The sequence below is a fragment of the Antechinus flavipes genome, chromosome 2, assembly GCF_016432865.1.
Source record: "Antechinus flavipes isolate AdamAnt ecotype Samford, QLD, Australia chromosome 2, AdamAnt_v2, whole genome shotgun sequence".
Classification (NCBI taxonomy): domain Eukaryota; kingdom Metazoa; phylum Chordata; class Mammalia; order Dasyuromorphia; family Dasyuridae; genus Antechinus; species Antechinus flavipes.
In genome coordinates, this window is record NC_067399.1 from 433,679,424 (window position 1) to 433,697,664 (window position 18,241).

Here is an 18,241-nt window from a genome sequence, read left to right on the forward strand (position 1 = left end):
GGTGATTTGTCCACAAGCTTTTGGCAGCGGGAGGAAGAGGCGGGCTAGAAAGACGCTGAGTTTGAGGTGCTTCGCGGGCCTATTTGTCGGCTTCTGCTGAGATGTCATCTTCTGGGTCAGTGACTCCCAAGGTGACCTTTGACCCCGCGCACCCCCCAGTTATTGAGGGCTTCAGCCCCACCTCGCAGCGGTTCCGGGATGAGAGCTTCAGGGACAAATTAATACGCAAGATCCGCGAGAACCCGGTAGTACCGCTAGGTAAGGGAGTCGGAACTGGACAACCAGATCTTAGGAGGGGATGAGGGAGGAGGAAGCCAAGTGGGAAGCGCATGCTAGAGTGGGGGAACCCACAAGGTCACCCCAGCGCTATCACCGTCTCCCCAAACCCTTTTCATCCCCCCCCCCCCACCTTTGACTTCACTGTGAGGGAGGTGCTTTCCCCCTCACTTCTATGGGCAGGAAACTTGTTTTTTTCTGTTGCATCCCCGGCGTCCAGCTCCAGCCCTGGCATACTAACGATGCCTACTAAATGCTTGTTGGGCTGAAGCGAGAGGAAGGGGGTCTGCTCCCGATGCTGGGGAGCTGTCAGTTTAAAAATACAGGAAAGTGTATTCCTTAACGTGGCACAAAGGGTCGAGGAAACACAAAGCTGGGATAGCTTCTTATCACGCTCCTTTGAGTGTAGGGGAGGGATAGGAAGGAGATATTTTTATTTCTTTAGCTTCCAAAAATAGCATGAAGAATGCTTGTCTTGCTTTCTGTTCTTTTGTGTATATTTTACTTTGTATATAATTTAAACTTGAGAATAAATATGATTTCATTTTTGGTTTTGTATCCTTAGCACTGCATCTGACATGATGGAAGATATTTGATAAATACATGTTGATTAATTATTTGGATTGATGTTGAACTTCCGTTTTCCACCTGGCTTGTTCCCTTGCAGGTTGTCTGGCCACAGCTGGAGCCCTGTCTTATGGACTTTACTGCTTTCACCGGGGCAATAGCCAGAGATCCCAGTTGATGATGCGGACCAGGATCCTGGCTCAGGGCTTTACAGTGGTGGCCATCCTAGGGGGTTTGGTAGTCTCAGCCATGAAATCACCCAGGCCCCACTGAGCCCAATGGCCCATTACTTGAGAGAATCAGTGACCAATTGCAAGGGATCCAAGCAACTTTCCAGAGAGGAAATGGAATTCCTTGGCTCTGTGCTGAAACCATATCTAATGGTACTGAGTGAGTCCTGTGTTTCTCTCAGGCAGAAGTTTTGACAATGTAATGGATTTTTTCATTAAAGAATGAAATGAGTTTGGATTTGAAAAACAGAACTTGTCTTCAATTTTTTTTTTTTTTTTTTTGCCAGCTCTTCACCTGATAGGCCTAATTGTATCAATCATGCAGTATCTACTAGATATACAATAAATATAATAATTCCTCAAATCCCTTGGGTGTTACAGTATGCTTTTCTCACAATGATTGTGCAAAGTAGGTAGTACAAGTAACTTCATTTCACAGAAAACCAAGTAACAGAAAAGTTGAACCATATGTCAGAATAACAATCTCAAGCTCTTACTATAAGATTGACATTTTTTTCCCCTGCATCATGTGCCCAGACTTGTTTGACCAGAGCTCTCTGAATTTAATCTCAAACTCAGTTTTTTTAATTATGTATAGTCTGATTCAATAATAGAAAAGTATGTCAGAGCTGGATCAGAACTTGAGATATATTTAGTTTTGTCCCCTTGTTTTACAAATGGATATATGTGATTCAGTGAATGGAGCAGTGGATTTAGGATGGGAAAACTCAGATTTGAAACCCAGCTCTGCACACTACCCTTGTTCCTTTATATGAGTCATCTAAAATCCTCTGGGCCAGTTTTTCTCATCTGTAAAATGCTAGACTAGATGACCCCTGAGGGCCTTTTCAGCTTTAAATCTACAAATCTACTAAAAGAGGTTCAGAGAATTGGTCTAAAGCTTTTCTCAGAGGAACTAGCTTAATTTCAAGTCTTTCAGGTAAGAGAATTGGACTCAAATTCATCAACTCTGGTCCCAAGTCTACCACTGGCTAGCTTTCCAGTTTAGGGAAAACGGTGAACATTTCTAAGCTCTTTCCTTATCTGTAAAATGGGCACGGAGGGCTCTCCTTCTCTCATCAGGCTATTTTCAGTTTCAAGTAAAATAAGGTTTTTTAATGGATGTCTGTCATGAGGATAAGCCTAGTTGAGTGCAGAGAAGCTCATTCCCTAAAGGTAGTCCATCAAATGATTTTTTTTTTTTCATGAAGTGCTAAGAAATAAAGATGATGTAGTCGATCAATGAACACCTAAAGAGATTTTCCTTTTTGAAACTAATTTGTTTCTTTTTCTGTTATGTGGAATTGAGGAGACAGTGGTTAAATCTAGTTTAGCATTGATTTAATCCTACAACAAATAATGGTTTCCTAGTGACATAATGATTGGTGTATACTCAGTGTGGAGCATATAAGGAGAAGCTCTCAGGGCCATAAAGGACAAATGCACTAGAAGCTCTGGAAGCCTCAGTCAGGATTCAGTCGGGGAGATTCAGAAGCCAGAGAAGGCATCCGGTGGAGAACACTGAAACCAAGATAGAAAAGGCCTCCAGAAAAACTAGCCGAGCCCTAAGTGAAGGAGACAATAAAGGATTTGGACTTTAATACCTGGCTGCATTTGAGGTGATTACTGAACTGAAACTAAGGCTGCTCCCAGAAGCCCCCCAAGAAACCTGCTCCCAGAGAACATTACATTTTAGAGAAGAATATTACATTTTCCCTTGTGAATATTTTTCAGAACCATTAAACACTGCACAAGATAGTACATATTTATATCAGGACAAGATATAAGTCATCTAAGATTACATGAGCTCAGTTTTTTCTCATCTGTAAAACACTAGATGACTTCTGAGGTCCTTTGAGGTAAGCAAGGATGGAGCCTGGACTTGGGATGAATTTTCCTCAGAATTCTTTGATGTCTGCTGTTGCTGTTCAAAAAGGAAACTAGGAGAGCTTGATAAATATGCATAGAGGGATTCTGGCAGTAGATGGGAAGAAACTTCCTCCTAATTCTCAAAACCTGTGATTTCTCTGAAATTACACAGTATAGAGAAAAAAGCTTTGGACTTAAGAGACAGGGACCTGTGTTTGAATCCTGGCACTGATGTTAGCTATGCAACAAAGTCACTTAACCTTGCTGAGCTTTTGTTTCCTATGAAAAGTAGCATCCTAATACTTTCTTGCTTCTCTCTAGACTGTGAGAAAAGATAAGTGCCTACAATATGATGAGATTGCTGCAAAGCAGTAATGAAGTAGGCATTGCTGTAAGCCTTATCTTACAAAGGGAAGATTTTAGAAAGTACTTTGGAGTGAAATATCACTGTGCTTGAAGAATAAAAAGATAAAGTTGGGTTTGAAATCCACTTTCCTTCTGTTACCCAACCCCATCCCAGGAATTAGCAGTCTGACCAAAAAAAACATGGCAAAGTACAAAGAACATTAGACTTGGAATCAGAATGATACTCACATTTATATATGACCTTGGGGCTTATAAAGCACTTTTCTTAAGACCTGGGTTCAAGTTCCAGCTGTGCTACTTAGGAACTGTGTGACCTTGGGCCATTCACTTCCCTTTTCAGGGCTTCAGTTTGCTCACCTATAAAATGAAAGCAATAATCCTTGTGCTACCTACCTCAAGAGATTGTTTTGTGAGAATCAAATGAGATGATATCTGTAGAGTGCTTAGTAATAAATGCTGCCTCCAGTTTTCTGAGTCTCTTCAGGGGAATAACTTCTCGAGGATCTTATGTAGTAAGTACTTGGTACCTTTCTGATGGCACTTGTCATGTAAAACTATTACTGCTTTCTAGTTCTTTTTTTCTCTTACTAGAGTTGAAGTGTCAACCATGAGTTGCCTAAACTATAACACTAACCCTGTGCATAAGATTCTGCATGTGACACATACTCAGTAAATGTAAAAGGAATAAATCAAAGTGTGTGTATATATACACACACACACACATGATTATCATCTGACCTCCAACCTGAGTTTGGCTTTTGCCCTCAACTTTAAGCATTCATTTTGTACCTAGACTTCCCTAGTCTTGACATGTGTCTGCTGAGCATTAGAGAGATCAGAGTGGGTTGGAGGGACAGCCACAGCCAAGTACTCAATATGGAACAGCACAGACAGAATCATTGACCTACCTGAATCAAAAGAAAACACACTTAGTTCTGGGCATTGTCTCTGGTTGCCCCCCTTCCTAGAACACAGTCCCTCCTCAGTTCTGCAGGCTTCTCCAGCTTTAAGTCCTAACTAAAATCTCTCATCTTACAGGAAGTCTTTTCTAACCCTTCTTAATTTTAGTGGCTTCTCTTTAATTTCCCAGTTTTCCTTTCCTTGTGTGTGTGTGTGTGTGTGTGTGTGTGTGTATATATATATATATATGATTGTATGTTGCTTCCTCCGTTAGCTTCTTGAGGACAGGGACTATTATCTCTTTTTGTATTCCAAAGCTCTTAGCACAGTGTCTGACCCATAGCCGACCCTTAATGTCAGTTGGTTGATTGACCTTATAATTGGGGAAATGCATTTCTTTCTTTCTATGGCTTCAATTTTTTTTTAATATTAGATTTGAAATAGGCTCACAGAGACAAAAGCGAGGCAATGATACAACTCATTGAAATTGCCATTCTCTATGATGTGTTTCTAACCATTCTGACCCAGCATCTGCATAAGATATTATTTATTTTATCAGGTTAGTAGAAGGAAGCCAGGAGCTAAATGAGTTTCTTTCAGAATTTTCTGATGGCTGTCAATAGCCATTTGGTACCAATTCCCCAAGGAATTCATCATAAAGGACAACATTGCATCTAGCAAAGATGTGACCAGGTAGAAGTGGATTTGAATACTTTGAACACTGGAGAATTACTAAAACACTAAAATCAGACATGGAGGAAAAGAGATTTCCCCAAAGATGACATTTCCCAAGTGCAATACAGCCTTCAAAGCTTAATTATGCATTAGCTTGTTTCTGGAGGTAATCTGCCTAGCATTGATCCCCAAAAACTGGAAATCAGGCTTTCTGGATGGTCAAAGAAAGCTTCTTAAAATTCAGAAAAAAGATGTCCATGACTGTGTCTGAGGAAGTATGGATGACAGATATGTTGAGCACTGTGGCTGTCTCCAACTATAGTTCTTTTCATCTGTTTAGCTGAGAGAACCACCATCTAGAAAACTTGATTTTGTAAAAATTTTTTATGCTGGTCCCTTCAGGAAGCTGATCCTGTGCCCCTGGTTAATGACCTTCCTGCTTGCCTCACATACTAGATGGCATAGATGCTTGCTGTTTGTCTACATGTGGTTCTGTCCCCCTTCTAAACTGTCAGCTCCCTACATTCAAATTTCACCCAACTTGAACCAGAATTTTGCACAGAGCAAAAGCTTTTAAAACGTGTGATGAAATGAATTGAGGTTGATTACACATTACCTCTCCTCAAATAATCTCTATTCTAATCAAACTGGCTTACTGGTACAGGACCTATTTCCCACCCTTGAGCTTTTACAGAGTGTACCCTATGAGGAGAATTCTCTCTTCAATTCCTTCTCTCAGAATCTTTGACAGCCTTCAAGGACCAGCTCAAGTGCCTTCTCCACTAGGGACATTCCTTGTTCTCCCAGTTGTCCCGTAATTCCTTTGTATTAATTTTGTGTACATCCTGTATGTGTCTGTGAGTGAGAGTGAGCATGCTGTCACCCTGGTAGGATATAAGCTCTTTGAGGGCATGAGCCTTCTTTTATCTTTGTATCTCCAATATCCAGCACAGTGCCTGGTTCACGTAGGTGCATAATAAGTTCTCATTGATAAATTGATGAGTTGAGGAGAGGGCTGGAGTTATAACCAAGACAGAGGCTGAGGTTCTACTCAAGCAAGAGACTTGGGCTCTTATTAAGAAAGCTGGGATTATGGCCAGGGAAAAAGTAAGGATGCCAGTTATTGAGGAAAATGGTACTGTCATCCAGCTAGGGACTGGCCATGGTCATGGAAATGGAAATGAACAGAAAATATCAAACCTAGAATAGACAAACCTTTACTTAAATACAATCTAGGCTATAAGATTAAAAAAAAAAATGGACGCTTTTCCTGTCCCCTCATGAGGGAAGAGGCTTAAAGAATGGACAGTGTAATGGGAAGTGAAGGCAATAGTATGTGCTAAGTAATATGTGGTGAATATCCACCATTGACCATTGTAGCTACCCCATCCTATCTAAAGAAGTGTTAGTCTTTCTTCTAGGTTATGACTTTTCTGGGAGGCCTGGGTGAGTCAGTTCTGAATCAGGAGAACTTGAAATTGCTCAAAAATTTTTACAGGACTAAGATCACCCCCTCTTTTCAGATAAGTTCAGAGGAAATCACCAATACAGCAACTTAGTCTTGCTTCTCTTTCCTGACTTCTCACTATTTCCTTTTTTCCTACTTCATTTTCTTTCCAATCTCAATGCATTTATTTTGTAAACATCCTATATTTCCTCATCTGTGAACATGACTTATTTCTCTAAAGGAATATAAGCTCTTTGAGGGCAGGAACTGTCTTTTGTACTTGTATCTGAAGTACCACAATGTCTGACACGTAGTAGACAATCAGTGCTCATTGGTTGGTTGATTGCTGGATCAGTTGATTCCTTACCCGACCATGGCTGATTATTTCTCCATTTTTACAAGATGGGTCTGAAAGAGTTCATTTCAGTCATGATTCAGCATCTCCCATTAGAATGGCCTCTGACTAATGAGATATTCTCAAAAACTGGAGACACTACAGCAGATGTTTGGGGATACCAGCAAGGACCAGAGAAGGCTGTAAGTGGTTCCCACATGTTTTAAATGGCATGTGCTCTTGGAAATCCAAGAAGGTCATGGAGCTGAGCAAGACTAATATGATTTAGAGCAAGAAATGACCTTGAGGTTATCTAGTGAAACTCTCTTGTCTTACAGATGAGCAAACTGAAGCCTGGAGAAAGGAAAGGACTTTGCAAAAGTCACACAGATAGTAGGAAGGGATCAATACAAATGGCAGCCTGGCTTAGATTGTAGCTTCCAAAGATACAAGAATGATAATAAATAAGTGTAAAAAGAGTTAACAATACAACCTTTAAACCAAGAAAAATAAGAGACCTAGGAGACTTAGTGGTCATGATGTGGCAAACCAATGGTATATATGACACCTAAGGTGGTGAGTTTGAGAAGGAAGAGGCCAGGGAGGGGGCTCCCTTTGCCCCAAAGGATGGGGGAGACTAAACATTTTGTGCTGTGTCTATTGGAGGAGCGGCTTCCCCTTCCCTCCTCTCTTCTTCCTCTGCCTCGGCCTTCTCGCCCTCTGCTCTTTGGTTACCCCGGAGGGGTGCCTAGCGGGACAGTGGGTTTTGTTTCAGGGAAATGAGCATAGATCGCATGCGGGATACATCCTTGCATTGCCTGCTGCTCTTGGGGTTGAAGTCACATAGCTGGGCCACCTTTTCCCATTCTGTACCAGGTACCTCTTCCTTAGACTCCTTCAGGAAGGCTTCTTCAGATGCTCTGCAGAAAGGAAAGACACAGCTAGGACTCACCACTCCCCCAGAGTATGTAAGAGCACTTTAACTGACAGCCTTAGCATCACAAAATCAACCAGTGTTAAAGCTGGAAAGGACCTCATAGATTCCAACTTTCTCATTTCACATACAAAGAAATTGGGTTCCATAAAAGGGAAAGGATTTGTCCATGGTCACGTAGCTAGTAAACAGAAGAGCCAATATTCAAACTCAGGACCTCTGCCTCCAGATCATTGTGTGTCTCTACCTTGGCCCTATTCCTAGATCTTTTCAACTGATATTTCTAGCCTAAAACTTGCAATCCACAAATGGAATGAGCTGTTGCAGAAAGGAGTAGATCCTCAAGCTAGGCTAGATGACCACTTTTCAGGGCAGTAGTACAGGAAATAGATATATGGTTCTGGTATGGGTTAGATTAGATTTGGGGAATCTTCCTGCTAAAGAATCCTGTAAATTGTCTATTTAGGCCAAAGATTTTTTCCCTTCACCAGTCCCCGCCAGCTCCCCAATACCCAATTTTCCTTACCTATTTTGTCCACTGTGCCTTCTGGAACCCCTGTTCTATTATTAACAGACTGCTCTTTATATTAAATCCAAGTCATATTCCCGTTCCCATTATTTATGTGAGTATGTATTAACTTGAGTACATGTTGTTTTCTCCCCTTCTTCCTCATTCCACAGTTGATTGAAGGCAGAAATGATTTTATCTTGTCTTTGTATCCCAATATGTAGCACAGTGCTTGTTAGGGCTCTTAATAAATGCTTGTTGAATGCCACTGAATTATCCACTCATTGGTCCATTGGTTTAAATCTTAGAATTTCCTGAATTATTTAGTCTTCTATGCATTGTTCTATTTTGGACAAAGGGTCCAAAAAGATCCCTTCTCAGTTTCCAAGGAACTCCCAGTACTAAGGGAAAGCTAATTCTAACAGAAAGAGCATTTCATTCAGAAAAACTTGAGCTTTCTTAAATACTTAAGGATTTCATCAGTGTGAGTATCTCATCCACCCATGCAGATAGCAACAACTTTACATCTTATCATGTGGTTCCATGGGTTCATGGAAAAAAAAAAATCAGTGGCCAACATCCTGATGATAAGGCTCTCAATTCAATTCAAGTAGTATTCATTAACCGTAGCTCTCCATACTTAGGTTGGCTCATCCGGAGATGACAAATACAATCCATCATTCCTATACTCAGACTTTGCAGCTAAATCGGATTCACCAGCACTTATATTGGGCTGGCCCAGGCTCTGAGAGCCCAGGGTCATTTCCATGATAAAATGCAATATTATAAGATGTTTATGGAGGATCTCTGTCTATCACAAGGAAGATGGGAGTGAGGCTTCAAGATATAGTAGAAATAGTTAAAAGAAGTGAGTTTGAACCCTGATCTTTTCCTTACAACCTAAGTGGTCTTACACAGGTCACTTAACCTGTTTGGTTAACCTCATTTGTAAAAGGAGAGAGTTAAAACAAAGGCTCCTCCTTGTTCTAATATTTTGTGTCTTAAGATTCCCCTATGGCTCTAAGTCCTGTGACCTTCCAAGTCATGCCTGAGATTTCGTAAAATCTGGATTATAGTCCAGACTAGCTAAGTGAGCCTAGACAAATAATTTCTAGGTGCCATTTGTAAAATGATGAAAATTTTTCTTGCCTTATCTCCCTCATAGGACTGGTGGGTAGGACCTGAAGTTTATGAACATCCTTTGGAAATTATAAAGCACTCTACAAGAAAAAGATGCTCATGATCTGGGAGACAAAGTAAACATGAATCTGGAAAGCATGCCCATTTATCCCATCAGCAATGATTATGTCTATTTCTGAAAAGAAGGGAAACCCAGAGGTTGGCTCCCTTGTCAGGAAATTTTCCCTAAATCTTGAAAAATATTTTTCTCTGAAATCTATTACCTATTCCATCCTTTTTATCACATCTGATGATGCTGAGTTTGTCTGTTTTTTTTTTTTTTCAGCTGAGAGAAGGCTTTCTGGTCCCAAATCACTTATTTCTAGTTTTATATCATCCCAGAATTTTAGAGCTAAAAGGGGCTTTAGAAACCATTAGCCCATGTATCTAAAAAAGAATCTTCTCTTTATCAAGTCCTTTAAGTGGTCATCTATCAGGGATGAGGAACATCAGACAGTCCATTCCATTTTTAGACAGCTCTATTTGTTAGAGGAATTTTTTTCTTCACAGCAAATCAAGATTTTTCTCCCTATAGCTCCTACCCATTGCTCTTGTTCTGTCCCCAAACCAAGTAGAATAAGTATCCACATAACAGCCATATAACAGCCCTCCAAATTTTTGAAGACAACAATGTTTCCCCCTTCTCCAATTCATTCAACCAATTCTATATATCTTGTTCTCAATTCTCATCATCCTAGTACCTTGCCGTTCCCGCCCAATATGCTCTAACTTATCAATATTCTCCCTAAAATGAAGTAGTTAGAATTGGATATAATATTCCAGATGTGATCTTACTGAAGTGGATAGTGGAATTAGCGTCTACCTCTTTCTTGACACTAATTATATTCCTTGATTCCTAGATCTACTTATCTGATCCTATTCTCTCTGATGATTTCCAGTCTTAACATTTCTAACCACTCATTTGGACATCTTTAATTGAATGTCTTATAGACATCTTAAACTCAACGTGTCCAAAATGGAATTTTTTCCCCATCCCAAACCTTTCCCTCTTCCTAATTTTCCTATTAGCACTAAAAGTACCAATTATGCAATCACCCAGGCTAGAAATCTGAGTGTTATCTTGGACTCCTTACTCTCTATCATCCCCCATATCTAAGTTATTGACAAGCTCTATTGATACCTTCAGAATTTCTCTCACTTATTCCCCCTTCTCTGATACTGCCAGGAACCTTGGTGCAGGCCCTCATTACCTCACATCTGGACTATTGGAGTAGCCTACAGTGCTGTCTGCCTACTACAAATTCCCTGCTCCAATCTCTCCAACCAAATCAAAGTGATCTTCCAAAAGCCCAGGTCTGGCCAGGACCAAAAGTCTTGCCCATCACTTCTCTCTACTCCACCAAACTCAATAAACTCCAGCACCTCTAGGAACAAATAGAAAATTCCTTGTTTGGTTTTTAAAGCCCTTCATAATGGGCCCCTCTTCCCTTTCCAGTCTTATATATGTATTGTGCTGCCAAGTGACAACAGTTTCCTTGCTGGTCCTTGAACAAGAGACTCCATCTCCCAACTCCAGGTGTTTTTACCAGCTATCTCCCATATCTAGAATATTCTCCCTCCTCATCTCCACCTCCACCTGCCATTTTTCCTGGCATCCTGTAAGTACCACCAAAGCCTTTCCCAAGCCCCCTCCCTTTTACTGCCTTCCCTCTGTTGATTATTTGCTATAGATCAGGTATATTGTTTTTCTGTACATAGCTGTTTTCCTGGTGTCTCTCCCATTACACTTAGCTTCTTGAGAACAGGGGCTGATTTTTGTCTGTCTTTCTGGTCCCAGTACTTAATATAATGCCTCCTTGATGGCATATATAGAATTGAACAAATTGAGTGATGATTGACCATTAGCTAGGCTTTCAAATTTTATGTCATTTGCAGATTTGTTAAAAATTCCATCCATGCCTTTGTCCAGGCCATTGATAAAAATATTGAAAGGAACAGAGCCAGAAGTAGTCTCGGGGTGCTCTGCTACAGACTTTCCCCTACCTAGGTCAGCCTCTCCTGGGTTTGCTTTCTCCAGCTCCTGACCCAAGCAAGAGTGTCACGCTGGGCTTCCCCTGGAGACACACTTTAACTCTCAAGGTTACCTTGCTGTGCCAAAGAACCCTCCCCACTCCATCCTAGGGGACCTGGAGATCATGGAACTTCAGCTTCCCTCACAAGGCTGTGACAAGGAAAGCTGAACACCCATTGTAAACCTTGAAGTATGACAAAAATGGAAACTATGGGCAATGTGTGTCATCATTACCACCACCACCATTGTCATCACTGTCATAGAAGCAATGGGGAATGGCGGACAGACAGCAGACCCCAGAGCCAGGAAGACCTGCGTTCAGTTCCCACTTCTCGAAGATTGTTGCATAGGAGATGCCATCCTGAGTTGTCTAGGCAGCTACATGGTACAGTGGATAGAGTGCCAGGTCTGAAGTCAGGGAGACCTGAGTTCACATCTGGCCTCAGAGAAATTACTAGCTATGTGACCCTAAGCAAGTAACTTAACTTTGTGTGCCTCAGTTTCCTCATCTGAAAAATGATCTGGAGAAGGAGATGGCAAACTACTCCAGTATCTTTGCCAAGAAAATCCCAAATAAGGTCATAAAGAGTTGGTCACAACTGAACAACAACAAATTCTTAAAAGATTTTTCTCCTCCAGCAGTTACTTAAGATGATGAAATCACTGGCCCAGCTCCTATCCCTGTTATTATCAGATTTTGTCCTCTGTAAATCGAATTATAGCTCCCATACTGTTCCCCCACTAAGCCCCGCCATGTTTCTTTGGCCTCCCAGGCTCAGGCATGCAGGAAGCATCAGCCAGCTGTGGCCATTCATCAGGAACCTCACCCAACACACCGTTCTCCTCCCCAAACTCCTCTTGGGACAGGTAAGCAAAGGAGACACGTACACATAACCTATGATGTCGGCATCTGGTTGCTGGTAGAATGCTTTGTCAGCGATCCTTGAGAGGAAGGGTTAGGCAGGGGAAGACAGGACGAGAAGAAAGAGGCAGGCAGAAAAGTTAAAGAGAAAGACAACATTAGTTAGTGAAGCCCAGGGGATGTTAGAAGCACCAGCCCATTTGGGAAGGCAGTAGGGCTACTTACAGCCCTTAATATGAAGGAAGGAAAGAAGAAAGGGTGAGTATTTCTCAAATCAGATCTTTTCAGTTAGTGTCAAAGCAGGCAATCCTGGAAGGAGCAGAGAAGAAGAGAGCCCATCGCAGTGTCTGAGCTCCCCACAGTTGTGTCGTGGTCTAATAGGGTCCTAAGGTGTCTCCAGTTTTGCAACAGGGCAGGGCCTTTGGCCTCCAGAGACCATCAGATGGCCCCTTTAACTTCTTAGGACCCTTTCCATTTCAGCAATAAGCAGTGGCCAGTTCCCAACTCCCTACTGGACAGGGAAAGGATGTACAGCTGAATATCTGGGAAGAGTTGTGTCTTTGAAGAAAGAAATAGGACCATTATAATGTGGTTGAGTTGTGGTGAAGGGCCAAGGAAGCTGCTCTTCTGATTAGAAAAGAAAGCCACCTGTTTAGTTGGTCTCTCTCTGCCTTCCCAAATACCTTTCATCCTCCCAAAAATCCCCTTCTTACAGATCTAATCTGCCCTCCTACTCATACCCTTCCATATTACTCTTGAATTTCTTTTCCCTCTTGCCCTCACTCTCTTCAATATCCCCTACTCCCATCTCAACCCTCCCAATACCCCTTACCCTCCCAGATACCCCTGTGCCCTCCTACCCAGATTCCTCAAATTTTTCCACCTTCCCAAACACCTTCTACTCTCCCAAACCCCTCTCTTTCTTTGAACTACCTCCTTGTCCACATGTCCCTTCCCCATATGCCCCTTGCCCTCTCCCCAAACCTCTGTGCCCCAGGCCCCCTCCCCAGATGCTTCTTATACCTCATACCTGTTGCTGACTTTGTTTTTCTCCACCTGCTCATTCTGTCGCACATTCCATTCTTCAAGGTCCCTCTTTGCCTTCTCCCGCCATTCTTGCTCCGTCACCTTAGAAGCTGCATCTGGTGTTCAAACAGGGGATTAAGTACAGGGAGCCACTGAAGGGTATCCCCTGAGGCCTGACTTCCCTCCCCTAATCCCTTATCCCTATGTTTCTTGCCCTCCCCAATTTCCCAGGGCAGGTCAGTGAGCCAGAGCATAGAAGGGGCAACAATATAAACAGGAATGCTATCCCCTGCAAGGGCCCCAGTGTGCCAGAGACAGACCAAGCGGCCAGGCCCCAGGCACCTCCCCACTACCCTCACCCAGCTCTTGCAAACGCTTCTTCTGCTCCTCTCTCCACTTTCTGATGCTCTCTGGTTCCTGGCTCAGCCTGTCTGCCTGGGCTACAGCAGCATAGCCATCAGAAGGACCGTTGGCTTCCTAGGAGGGATTTGCACACACACAAACACATACATCATAAGATCATTATTTTAAAATGGTAAGGGACCTTAAAGGTGATCTAGTTCAATCCCCTCATTTTACAGATGAGAGAGTCTCAGACACTTCTTTGAGCTAATCTGTAAACTAACTTCTGGGATTAGGGGTAAAGAGGCTTCCCCTACCTGAGCTGCCCCATGGAAGCCGCCCTCCCCCCAAAAAATCAGCAACCATATCTAGTCCTTCGTGGGTTTATAAAGCTCTCCCCAAGCTATGGGACCTCTAAAAGGAAGGAAGGAAGGAAAGAAAGAAAGGAGACATTCAGTGCCTACTATGTTCCAGGCACTGTGCTAAATACTGTATAAACATCATTTCATTTGACCCTTATAATTACTTTAGATGGTAGGTACTGTTTTTATGTCCACTTTACAGTTGGGGATATTGAAGCAGAGAGACTTTAAATGACTTGCCCAGGGTCACACAGCTAGTAAATGACTTGGGGAGGATTTGAATTCAGGTCTTCCTGCCTTTGGAACCAATTTAAGTAGAATCTTAGAGCTGCCATCTATCTGCAGCCCTGGGGCAAAAAGTCTCAAGGGTTAGGGGACATTGCTCTTACCAATATACCATAGGTTAGAACCAGGCTGTATGTATGGATCAGCCACCAAATCTATTCTTGTCCAGAAAATGGACAATATAATCAGAATAAGTTGATTCCCTAATGCTACAGAATCTGATTGCTACCCGTGCAGCTGGGTAATAGTGGATAGACCACTGGGTCTGCATCAGAAAGATCTCAGTTCATATTCACTCTTGGATACTTTTTAGCTGTCTGACCCTGGACAAATCATTTCAGTTCTGTCTGCCTCAATTTTCTCAACTATAAAATATGGATAGTGACAACACCAGATTTGAGAGATTATTATTGGGAGGATCAAGTGAGATATTTATAAAGTGCTAAGTATATGACCTGAGAAGCAGAAAGAACTATATAAATGCTTATTCCCTGCCCCTTCTTTGCCCTTTTAGGGAAGTTATGATGGACTAGGAACTTTGTTCACAAAGTTACTAAACTGTGTATTTCTATTACTAGGCCTTAGCCCAAAGGAGATCAATGAACCTTTATGGACAAAAATATTTTTAGCAGTTATTTTATAAGATAAAAGAACTGGAAACAAACAGGATACCAACCAATGAAGTGATGGATGAGCAAAATTTGACTTATGAATGTAATGGAATGCTATTGTGCTAAAAGAAATGATGCAAATGATAGTGTTAGAGAAATATGGGAGTATTTGTTTGAATTAATATAGAGTTAAGTGGGTAGAATCAGAACACATTATGTAATAACAGCATATTGTGAAGATAAACATCTTTTAAAAATTTAAGAATTCTGATCAGTGCAATGTCCTACCAAGATTCTGGATGCCTTATGATAATTATGCTACCCATTTTCTGAGGAAGACAAGATGAACAACAGAATGGATTAAAACATTTTTTGATCACGACTAATGTGAGAATTTGTTGACTACGTATGTTTGTTACAAGGATTTTGTTATTCTCTTTTTTTCAGTAGGAGTGGAAAGGAATAAAATAGATTATTATTTGAGAAAAAAAGATAAACTTCAATTTACAAAAAAAAAAAAAAAAAGAAAGTTATCAAAGAGCCTGATATTTGTGCATTGAAAAAATGGAAAATAAGGGATTTTGTGTAAGGTCTGGTATATAAATTCAGTCCTTTGTTGGGCCTAATTCTGCCCTAATATATGAATGTCTGTTCCCCTAGTTCTCATCTTGTGTCTCCTTGGTGATGACCTCACTGTTCTAAGCATTTTTGTGGGTGGCAAGAGAAGTTAAAGGGCTCCTCAGAAATGGCCAGGAAACCAACAGCAATGGCTATTGATGGAAACCAGCTCACATTAGTCTGGATAGAGCCATTTCTAGTATAGCAAGTAACAGTTATCAGGAAGAATATAGGACCCTTATGAACCCTTCCCTAAATCATTTTGATTTAACACAACTTTCCATTTTTAGACACGATTCTTTTTATGTCTCTGGCAACCTGAGGTTAGTCCCTAGACAGAATGTGGTGAATGAGACTGAGGGGCTACTCTATGAAATCACTACTCCTCTCCTGTCACGATCTGCATAATCTTGGATGGATGGGCTTTGTGTAACAGCAGTGGTCTCTCTATGACCTCCAATCTTTTATCTCTAATTGCTTTTTAGACATCTCAAACTGGATGTTTAGCAGAGATCTTAATCTCAATGTTTCTGAAATGGAACTCCTTATTACCATCACTTCCCCCCCACCCCAAAAAACAACCACTACTTTCTTCATCTTTTCCCTACTTCTCTATTACTACAGAGGGCAACACCATCCTCCCAGTCCCTCAGGCTCACACCCCATGAGTTATCTCACACCCTAATAGCCTATCAGTTGTCAATACCTATAAGTTTCACTTTTGTAATACGTCTTGAATATACTCCCACCCCTCCTCTGATACTGCCATACTGTAATATAAGCCCTTATCACCTTACATCTGTATTACTACAATAGCCTGCTACGGGATCTTCCTGCCTTAAATGTCTCCCCACTCCACCATTCTCCATTCAGTCAGTAAAGTGATTTTCCTAAGGTACAGGTCTAACCATGTCATCCCCTACTCAATAAATTCCAATGGCACCCTACTGTCACTAGGATCAAATACAAAATGCTCTGTTTTGCCTTTAAAACCTTTTATAGCCTAACCCCCTCTTATTTTTCCATTCTCCTATATGTACCCTGATCCAGTAATATTGGCCTCTTGGTTGTTCCATAAATAAGATTATTCCAGCTCTGTGGGTATTTTCTATAACTAAATTGTCTATAACTAAAACACTCCTTCTTTTATTCCAAGTACTTCCTTTCAATCCCAACTAAAACTCTATCTTCTACAGGAAGTCTTCTCTCACTCCTCTTAATTCCAGTGTCTCCCCTCTGTTATTTACTATTTATCCTCTATATAGACTGTTTTGTATACATTTGTTTACATTTTACCTTCCCTATTAGATTGTAAACTCCTTGATAATGGGAATATTTCTTTTGCCTCTTTTTATTTCCCCAGAGCTTAGTTTGCAGTAGGTACTTAATTGATTGATTTCCCAGAAGCCAAACTCAGAGAGTGGGTTTATTTGAAGATTGAAGAAGGGGTGAGAGCAAGATGTCTGGATTTAGGTGCTACTTTCACAGGAACCATCAGTGGAGTCCACATTATCTTCTTTGGCCTTGAACTTGGCCTTATAGGTTGGAGGTATTTGTTTGGTTGGGAAGATATGACAGATTGGAAAAGGGTGTGAAGGGAAAGGTTGTGAATGAAGCTGAAAGCTTCTGAATCTAAATTTAGTTGTGACTGAAGTTTTTAAATGCCCTTCAAGGTAGGCTTATGTCCTAAATTTCTAGTGGAACTGTCTGGTTTTTTTTTGCCCATTGTAATTTTAGACCTTAAATTATATAATCAGTCCATCATTCAATAAATCAAGTTTTTTTTGTTTGTTTGTTTGTTTTTTTTAAGACTGAGTCTTCATATATACAAAATATCCAAAGCAGTTGTGTATGGGAGTTGGCAAAGAATCAGAAACTGAGGGGATGCCCATCAATTGAGGAAAGGCTAAACAGATTGTGGTATATGATTGCATGATATACTATTGTGCTATAAGAAATGATGAAAGGGATGATTTAAGAAAACCTAGGAAGATGCATAAGAATTTATGCAGAGTGAAGTAAACCATGAGAACATTATATTTAACAATAGTAATATTATAACGATAACCTATGGAAGACTTAACTACTCTAATAAGTACAATAATCCATGACAATTCCAAAGCTAACACTTATTTTTATAAACAAAAGGAGAAACCTCAAAAACTAGAAAGCAGCATCATAGGAGGGGAAAACAAAGTGATTGGCTACAAAGTCTGAAGCATCCCAGCTGGAAATAGGAAATTCAGGGCTAGCAACAATCTTTCACTAGTTAAGTCCTGATTGATTTACTTGCTACTTGCACTACTTGTAACGCCAGTTAGTGGTACAAAGACAACCGACCAGACTTCTTTGAATTGAAGTGATTAACAGAAAAACAACTTCTAAACTTAGCCTAGAGTCAGTGAAACATGACTTAAGTAGTTATACAAGATGTCAGTGGTTTATACAGAATAGAATAAATTGCAAAATAGAAACAATTTAATTTTCTCAAAGCTTTCTAATCTGGGCTGGTTTATCCTTCCTTGGTGGGCCCCTGCTCTGAGGAGTTTACTATCTTCCTGCCAAATTCAGTGTGGATACCTGATCAGTAGCGTCTCCCCAACATTTAGAATTACAGGTGTATATACCTATATACTACATCTCAAAAAGCATTTGTTAAGTATATACTTCAGCAGGTGTTAAGTACAGTAGATATACTGGGGATAAAGAGACAAAATTAAAAGTGGTCCCTCCACCATCAAGGAGTTTATCTTATAGTATATCCAATATACATACACATACACACATGTATAAAAGAAATAAAAAAATTGATGGGAGC

At 40.9% G+C, this 18,241-nt stretch overlaps 2 protein-coding genes across 3 annotated transcripts in view; one reads left to right on the forward strand and one right to left on the reverse strand.

Moving 5' to 3' along the window:
* The first annotated feature begins 3 nt into the window (after positions 1-3).
* HIGD2A (HIG1 hypoxia inducible domain family member 2A) lies at positions 4-1,437 on the forward strand. Its single transcript, XM_051978991.1, has 2 exons — positions 4-258; positions 944-1,437. The coding sequence occupies exons 1-2, from the start codon at positions 102-104 to the stop codon at positions 1,114-1,116; spliced, it is 330 nt and encodes a 109-aa protein (XP_051834951.1). The 5' UTR covers positions 4-101; the 3' UTR covers positions 1,117-1,437.
* A 2,083-nt stretch (positions 1,438-3,520) lies between these two features.
* CLTB (clathrin light chain B) overlaps positions 3,521-18,241 on the reverse strand; it is a 35,471-nt gene continuing 20,750 nt past the window's right edge. The window contains exons 3-6 of one of the 2 annotated variants that reach the window (XM_051978987.1): positions 13,565-13,682; positions 13,210-13,321; positions 12,206-12,259; positions 3,521-7,584 (exon numbers count right to left, since the gene is read on the reverse strand). In XM_051978987.1, the coding sequence (XP_051834947.1) occupies positions 7,413-7,584; positions 12,206-12,259; positions 13,210-13,321; positions 13,565-13,682 (456 nt within the window). In that variant the 3' untranslated portion in view covers positions 3,521-7,412. The remainder of the gene's footprint in view (positions 7,585-12,205; positions 12,260-13,209; positions 13,322-13,564; positions 13,683-18,241) is intronic. The other variant, XM_051978989.1, reaches the window with a different exon arrangement.

Excerpts from the sequence above, each read along its gene's own strand:
- HIGD2A (XM_051978991.1), top strand. The coding sequence starts at position 102 with ATGTCATCTTCTGGGTCAGTGACTCCCAAGGTGACCTTTGACCCCGCG. Across the intron at positions 259-943 it reads GAACCCGGTAGTACCGCTAG|GTTGTCTGGCCACAGCTGGA; the intron begins GTAAGGGAGTCG and ends GTTCCCTTGCAG.